Source organism: Bos grunniens, chromosome 7 (genome assembly GCF_055505025.1).
Source record: "Bos grunniens cultivar Pamir isolate PY7600 chromosome 7, Bosgru_T2T1.0, whole genome shotgun sequence".
Taxonomy (NCBI): Eukaryota; Metazoa; Chordata; class Mammalia; order Artiodactyla; family Bovidae; genus Bos; species Bos grunniens.
In genome coordinates this window covers 81,397,732-81,406,036 of record NC_141171.1, presented here as the reverse complement: position 1 = coordinate 81,406,036, position 8,305 = coordinate 81,397,732, and the positions used below count along the sequence as shown (strand labels likewise).

General features: G+C 44.1%; 1 protein-coding gene and 1 long non-coding RNA gene across 4 annotated transcripts in view; one reads left to right on the top strand and one right to left on the bottom strand.

The window, feature by feature from the left end:
- Positions 1-6,094: 6,094 nt before the first annotated feature.
- Positions 6,095-8,032, bottom strand: LOC147369882 (uncharacterized). 2 transcript variants are annotated; one of them, XR_015168020.1, is made up of 3 exons: positions 7,903-8,032; positions 6,857-6,901; positions 6,095-6,398 (listed from the first exon to the last, which is right to left on the bottom strand). It is a non-coding gene; the product is annotated as an uncharacterized LOC147369882 (long non-coding RNA). The 2 variants fall into 2 exon arrangements; XR_015168021.1 differs by having other exon boundaries at positions 7,830-7,915.
- The window catches only part of ACOT12 (acyl-CoA thioesterase 12), a 41,470-nt gene continuing 41,193 nt past the window's right edge, over positions 8,029-8,305 (top strand). For both annotated transcript variants that reach the window (XR_015168018.1, XM_086412810.1), the window contains exon 1: positions 8,029-8,161. Coding sequence is in view for 1 of the 2 variants with exons in the window: in XM_086412810.1 (XP_086268936.1) it covers positions 8,029-8,161 (133 nt within the window). In the remaining variant the exon portion in view is untranslated. The remainder of the gene's footprint in view (positions 8,162-8,305) is intronic.

The window sequence follows — 8,305 nt, the reverse complement described above, 5'->3', positions numbered from 1 at the left end:
AGAGGCAGAGTTACTTAGCAATTCAGATTCGATTACTGATTAGATGGACAACTTGATTACGGATTAGGCTGGACCATAAAGAAAGCTGAGTGCTGAAGAATTGATGCTTTTGAACTGTGCTGTTGGAGAAGACTCTTGAGAGTCCCTTGGACTTCAAGGAGATCCAACCAGTCAATCCTAAAGGAAATCAGCCCTGAATATTCATTGGAAGGACTGATGCTGAATCTGAAATGCCAATACTTTGGCCACCTGATGCAAAGAACTGACTCAATGAAAAATACACTGATGCTGGGAAAGATTGAAGGCAGGAGAAGGGGATGACAGAGGATGAGATGGTTGGATGGCATCACCGACTCGACGGACATGAGTTTGAGCAAGCTCCAGGAGTTGGTGATGGACAGGGAAACCTGGAGAGCTGCAGTCCACGGGGTCCCAAAGAGTCAGACACGACTGAGCAACTGAACCAAACTAGGTGGACAATGCAGGGTAAATTTCTGACCTTATTTTCCTCATTTAAAAATTGGAATAATTAGAGTGGCTGTCCTAGGCAGACTGTCTTGTGAATTAATTAGTAACTGAAGCCCCCAGGATAACGTGGCATTACATCAAGTCAGGTTACTTTTTTGGTCTCCTGTAGGGACAGGAACTGACCTGGATCTCTTTGATGCTGCTGTGTATGCCCCATAGCACCCAGGCAGGGCTCAGACCAGGGAGACCTGGTGGGGTCCAAGCAGTTGCCTGATATAAAGACACACTGTTGACTGTGGAGGCTTCGTATCTCTAGCCCAGTCAGCTGAATGGCTGAAAAACATTTCAAAATTGCTGTAAGAAAAAAATTATTTCCAATGTGTGTTACCTTGGTTTTATTAGGATGCTACAAAGCATTGTAATAAAAGCATATCACCTATTTGAGAAAAATGACTTAAAAATGTTGTTATGGAGTTGTGTCACTCACCTGATATGAGCTAAAAATGAGCAGTATGGATGTCACTCAGAGACTGGAAAAATAGAAATGAATATTTCCATAGGAAATAAAAGAAAAATAAAAAACTACCAGCAATTGTGTAAGAACAATGGGGAGTGGGTATGTATTGGTTAGAAATCTTTTGGTTACACATGACAGATACCCAAACTCAAACATGTTTTTTTGTTTGTTTGTTTGTTTTGTCTTAAGCAAAAAAAAAAAAAAAAGGTGGGGGAGAAGAGGCCATAGAAAAGACTTATCTGGTCATGAAATTAGAAAGTTCCAAAGTATGTTGGTTTCAGGTGAGGCTTGATCCAGCTGCTGATCAACACTATCAAGAACTTGCCTTTCCCTATGTCTTCCCAATGCCTGAATGCCTTTGTACAAGTCACTGATAATTCTAAAAATTCATCTAGCTTCCATTCTCCATTCCAAATCAGAGATCAATTTCTTTTGGGGAAATAACTTCTTCTGTTTAATCTTCAAGAGAAAGTAATTCCAGGTACCTGTCTCAATCTCTACTGAAACTGTGCTCTTCTCTTCCCCAGTCCTAGGGCCATGAGAAGACATGAATTAAGCTTAGTCAGATAGATGCTCTCTCCTGAGACTTTAGAGCTTAACCAAGGTCCACAAGGAAGGAAGCAGCAGAGGCAGGGCCATATGTCCCAACCTTGCAGCAAAGTCTTTGTACCTGTCCACTGTCAAGCCTGGTTCAACATATTTAGCCAATTCTGGGAGGCCCAAAAGCATTCTCCTTTGCTCAGGATGCTTAGGTCCTGCTGCTTGCTTGACAGAGCAATGAGGACTTTCTGGGGATGGCCACGTGGAGGAGAGCCTCCCCTCTCGATGTCCTCATGCACTGCGTACAGTATCTTATGATGCGCCTTTTCCACACCACATTACTGATTTAAATACCAGACAGAGTTCCTTGAGAATGGGGGCCTTACCTATGCTTAGCCCAGTGTCTGGTCAATATTATACATTTAAAACAATATGTTTAATGAAATAGCTGATGCATGAATCTCCTTAGAGAGAAAAGACATGCTGGTATTAAACAATTCTAAATTTTAAGGCAGTATATTATTAAGCACAAATCATAAAGGCTCTATACAAAGTGGAGAACTGCCATAAAAAATAATTTCTGACTGTTTTATAAGAGGTTATTACATAGTCTTTGAGGATCTACGTACCTGTCAGGACAAATCTTGTTTCATCCTTGAAATTTAATCTGGAGCTTTTTCTCAGCAGACGGATATCTCTCTAATAGGGGATAAATATCCATTTTACCACCAGGAAATGCCTCTAATGCTGAGGTACAGGCCTCTTCCTAAATGAAATAGGTAGGTTTTAGCCTTCCAGCACTGCTCCAGTCACCAAGCCCTGGCTGATGACTCCTCGTGGTTAAAGATGCGTTTGGTCCTGGAAGGTGAGCTCTGAGCTCAACGGGGGTCGGCCCCTGCCCTCTCCCACTCACTACAGAGTGACAGCCACATCTAGACCCATTGTGGATGGGCCCATGGGGAGCCATTCTAGTGAGTATGACACGGTCTTTGGGGAGGACCATCATTCAACCCACCATAGACAGAAAAACACACACACTTCATAGCTCTGTCCACAGTAAGGGCCTGGGAGCAGGACACTTGGACGGCAACAAGCACATCTTTGTATGGTACTTCCACTGTTCTGAAGGTCTGTGATTGTTTACAAACACAAATCAGGAGTGACCTTCAAGTTTAGTAAATGGTCAGTTGCAAGATATAATCTGAGGAGTTTCCCACAGCCATCAGCTAGTTTCCATACATGTTTATCATCGTTTCATACTTCTTAGAATGAATTACATTTTTGTAGCACTTTCGCATGTTATTTATTAAGCAATGAACTCTATAAAGTTGGGGACTAAATCTATTTCATTCATCATTCATTTATCCCATGCCCCGAACAGTCCCTGGGACACAGTAGGCACTCAATAAATATGTACTGATTGAATGAACGAGTGAACGAAAGTAGCTTGGACTAGAAGAAGCATGGCTTTGAAGTTAGACAGATCTAGGTAAACTGTCACCTCTCATTTCCTAACTGATCCAACCTGTCAATCCTGAAGGAAATCAGTCTGAATATTCACTGAAAGGACTGATGCTGAAGCTGAAACTCCAATACTTTGACTACCTGATGTGAAGAACTGACTCGTTGGAAAGGACCCTGATACTAGGAAAGATTGAAGGCAGGAGGAGGAGGAGACGACAGAGGATGAGATGGTTGGATGACATCACCAACTCAATGGCCATGAGTTTGAGTAAGCTCCGGGAGTTGGTGATGGACAGGGAAGCATGGTGTGCTGCAGTCCATGGGGTCACAAAGAGTTGGACACGACTGAGCGACTGAACTGCATTGGACCCCATTGGTCACTTTCTCAGCCTAGTTGAGACAGCAGCAAGACTACTGGGTTTGAATCCTGGCTTTACTATTTCCTAGTTGTGTGATCTTGGGCAAGTTGCTTCAGTTTCCTCATCTACAAAATGGTAATTATTAATATAATAACACCCATTATATAATAAAAATATAATATATTAATAATAATATAATACTTCATAGGGCTATATAGCGTGTTATGAGTGGCTCAGATGGCTTCACTGCAGAATTCTAACAGATGTTTGAACAAGAATTTCTTCTAGAATACAGAGGGAACACCTCCCAGTTCATTTTATGAACCTGACACCAAAACCAAAGACAGTAAAGAAAAGAAAACAGATTAATTTCTCTCAAAATTGTAAATGTAAAAATCCTTAACAGAATACTAGCAAAGAGAATTCAGCAACATGTAAAAAGAATTAAACCCCATGGCCAAGTGGGGCTATTCCAGAGATACAAAGCTGACTCCATATTTGAAAGCAGACCCTGGAGTCCAGCAAACTGTCAAGCAGTGGCAGTGGTGTCCAGGAGCCTCCACTGAGCAGGTCCTGGGAAGAAGGGGTGTGTGTGTGTACCCAGTGGTGTTCAACTCTGTGACTCCCTGGACTATAGCCTGCTAGGCTCCTCTGTCCACGGAATTTTCCAAGTAATACTAGAGTAGGTTGCCATTTCCTACTCCAGAGGATCTTCCAGACCCAGGGATTGAACCTGTGTCTCTTGCCTCTCCTGTCCTAGCTAGCAGATTCTTTACTACTGCACCTCCGGAAGGCGAGGCCAAGCAAACCCTGCGAAGTGAAAAAACTGGACTTAATACACATGGCTTTTGTTCAAAGAATAAAGTGCTGTACTCCATACATCAGGTGACACCTGGCTTGTACACATAATGCTTGTCTGTTTAAGAGCTTCGGACACAGAAGGTATGGGAACAAACAGGAGAAAGGCTGGCTTGAGGCTTCAGATGCTAAATGGGACAGTCCAATTTCCTAAGGTCAGTGTGACCCCAAGAAGAGGGTCCAGGAGCAATGACGCTCCAGGCAATAAGCTGGCACTTGAAATATATGGAAACCAATTCTGAATTTTTTTGTTTAGAAACTTCATATTTACACTTTGAACCACATCCCTAATCATTTGTATTTGAAAACATTGAGCTGGCACCTTTCCTAACCTATACCAAAGGTAGAGATAGAGACTGGTAGCTAATAAAGTTCATCTCTGTATGAAATACGTTGTTACCAGACCCTCTGCCTGGGGTTCATCTCATAAGAAGAAAAAGTTCCCAGCTGCCCCTGGGAAGTCTCTGAATATCAGTTCAGGACAGAAAGTATCACGCTGGGCACCTTGCCTGCAGCCCCTCGGCACTCTCCATCCCAGCTTCAGTACAAGCTGAGAGCCTCCTCCCTCCCTACAGAGGCACAGCTCTCAGCACAGAGCTGCTCTGCCCTGAAATCAGGAGTGCTGAGGAGGAGTTCAGCTGGGAAGCAGCCCTCAGCAGTGAAGGATGGGAACTGGAGGGCGAAAATCCCAGCTCCCACTTTGCTGGGAGGAATAACTCAGGCAGGTTCTTCACAAAGGTTAATATGCTTACAACTCCCTCGGGAAATAGAATAATATGCAGCTTCTGACTTAGCATCCTTCCCTGGTGGCTCAGATAGTAAAGCGTATGCCTGCAATGCAGGAGACCCGGGTTCAATCTCTGGGTCGGGAAGATCCCCTGGAGAAAGAAATGGCAACCCACTCCAGTACTCTTGCCTGGAAAATTCCATGGACTGAGGAGCCTGGTAGACTACAGTCCATGAGGTTGCAAAGAGTCGGACATGACTGAGCAACTTCACTTTCTTTCTTTCTTTTCTGATTTAGCAAGCTGGGGGTAGGCCGATTCTGCATTTCTAACAGAATCCCAGGTGATGCTGAAGCTGCTGGTCTGGGGACCATACTTTAACTCTCCTACAAGTGCTTTCTGCAGTTTTCTCCCAAATAAACTTCTTGCTCTCAAATTTCTGATGGAGGGTCCACTTTGGGGGGAAGCACTTTTTTTTCCCTCTGCTTATATTTCATGTTCCTTGTTCTCAGTTTCCTCAGAGCCTGACCATTAACTTTACAACGTGACCCAGGGTAAATACCTCATTTCCTCATGTCCAGAATGAGGGGGTCTGACTGTCTCGTTTCCCTTGCACTCCAACATCCTAAGATGTTCTTATTATTCTAGTGATTATCATATTCTGTCTACTCTTCCCGAACAGCTTTCCTGCTCTTACGCATGACCTTCTAAAATCAAGCTGGCTTCAGACCAGCTCATCTTCAAAAGATGTCTCTAAACAGAAATGGAAGAATGGAAGCCTTTTCTTCAAACATAATAGCAGAAATCTTTGACAGATGAAGGATATAGCAAATGTTCACACATGCTGATGCTATTCAAAAAAAACAAAAACCGTAAGAACAGTAGTTTCAGGCAGAGTCTATGAAACTGAAAATTGGTGCAAAACCAACAAAAGCTAAGAAACCATAATCAAGACACCTAATTAGGAGATAATACATATAACAAAGCACAGTGGTGACTTTGTGTACTTTGCTTCTTTGGTCATACATTCCTAGACGTACATATACAGACACAGGCTGTCCTTTTCCAGATAATCATTTTGGAAAGTCAAGTATACATATAAAGCAAGTACATACATATTATTATGTTAGTCACCACTTTTTTTACCCCAAACAATAAAACTCAGCATAAACACATGTTTTATTTCCAATAACTTAATAAATTTTCTGAAATATTAATAAATGAAATTCACACATGTAACTGTTAGGCATTGCTATGTAACAATCCCCCAATCACAGTGACAGACAAAAAATAAATAGTCAGATTCCACTCAGGAGTCTGCATGTCTGCTGCATGGCTCAGCTTCAGGCTGCAAGTCTGCAGGTCAGCTGGAATGGCTCTGCAATACGTGAATGCAGCCCGGCACCCAGATGCTCGTGGGGCAGCAGCTCAGGCACAGCATCTTCTCACTGCAGAGGTCAGATGTCCCTAAAAATAAGGGCTAGGTTCAAACTGGTACACCGTTACCTCCTCACATTCTATAAAATGCAAGTCACATGGCCAAGCTACACACCAGTAAGTGCCTCCTGTGGAGTTATCAGTAGATGGAGTGAGTATTTGCTGAATAATAATCCAATCTGCCAAGATGCTATAAAGAACTCTAGAGGCACTTTCTAATGAGGAATGACAAAAATGATAAAACTAATAACACTGTTATTTGAAAAGCAACTTATAAGGGGACCATCCTGGAAGCATAAGTTTTACTTTGTTTAAAAAAGTCACTTTATAGAAGTCAAACTTCCTACTTACCCAACTGAATGCATTCAATTCTTAAGCTCATATGGGACAGAAACCTACCCACAGAGGATCCTGAAAAGCTATCATGTTCATGATTCTTTCATTCCTCTCTTATGTTAAAAGCGCTTTTAAAAAAGAAGCAAAATTACCAGAATCTCCATTCAGATGCTCCAAGCTGGGGCTTAGCAGGCCATCTGCAAAGGGATGAAAAAGCAGCACTGATTTGTTGGAGTCGATTAGACTTTGTGGTAAGTCAGGAGCCCTGAGTTCAAGTCAGGTACTCAACTACCTTAACTGCTCCTTTACATCAGCTGCCTGCCCAACACACCCTCCAGGCGCCCATTTCCTCACCCCTGAATGCCCTCCCAGATGCAGCCGGTCCTCCTAATACAGCATCTCTGGCTCTATAACATGTTGTAGGTTTTCTGGTGTCACTGTTTCCTCAATGGGGAGTGCTCTGTAGAATCACTGATTTCAGCTCTACAAAGCTTATGTGTGCTAAAGGTTGACAATGAGAAATCTTATTTAATATTCTAGATTCTGTCTCGCATCAAGAAGAAATTCTCTTGGGATTTGTTGAGCTCTTTTGCAACACAGCAACAGTTTATTCTCTACATTAAAATCAAAAGGTTGCCTTCCCTTATTGGGTGCCTCTGATATGCCAGCAAAAATCAGCCCCTCTTTCTGTGTTTGGCTGTGGGCGTATTTCATAACAAAATGATGAGTAATGGGCTTTTTTTTTTTTTTTTTTGAGCCATTATATTATCCTAAGAACCAGAAGGTGGGTTTTGAACTAGGGATGGGACGAGTGATTGCCCACCCTTACCTGGCAGTGTACAGCAGAAAAAAAGAAAGAAAAGTCAAACAGTTTAAAAATCAACTTCTAAAGCGAAAGGTCTACCCTCTTCTGGAGAAAATGTAACCAATTAATTATTAACTCCCCATCACTTGTCAAGCTCTTCAGGCAGACAGTAACCTCACTAGTTTACCTGGCGAACACCCATGTCCCCTTAGCCCGTGAGTTTTGTACTATATCTCACTAATTCTCTGCACAGTCCTCTGGGATAAGTGCTATCTCCCCTTTACAGGTGAGAAACCCGAGCTGGTTCCAGCTTTGCCAACCTCGGTTGCCCCAGATTCAGTGAAGAATTCCGTTTCACTCTCCTCGCGACATTCCTGGCCTCTTAAATCTCACCTCCTGGTGCAGCAGGGCGCGGGATACGGGCTGGGGACAGCGGCTCAGTGCCCTTTGGAGCTGGGGCGGGTCCGGCCGGTGGCCAGGCGGCGCCCAGGCCCGGTCGCTTCGCACTCTTGACGAGCCATGGAGCTGGAGCGGCCGGCGCCCGCGGAGGTGCGCATGAGCCAGGCCATCCAGCCTGCGCACGCCAACCCTCGGGGCGAGCTGAGCGCAGGACAGCTGCTCAAGTGGATCGACACCACAGCCTGCCTGGCGGGTAGGAGTGCTGGAAGGCGGGTGTAAGACCGGGGAGACCCGGGGTGCCGGGGTCCGGAATGGGGGGAGCCCTACTTGAGGGGCCCAGTGTGTGCTGGGTAGGCGAGTGTCCGGGATGGAGGAGAGTGCCCCATTAGCGGGCTGG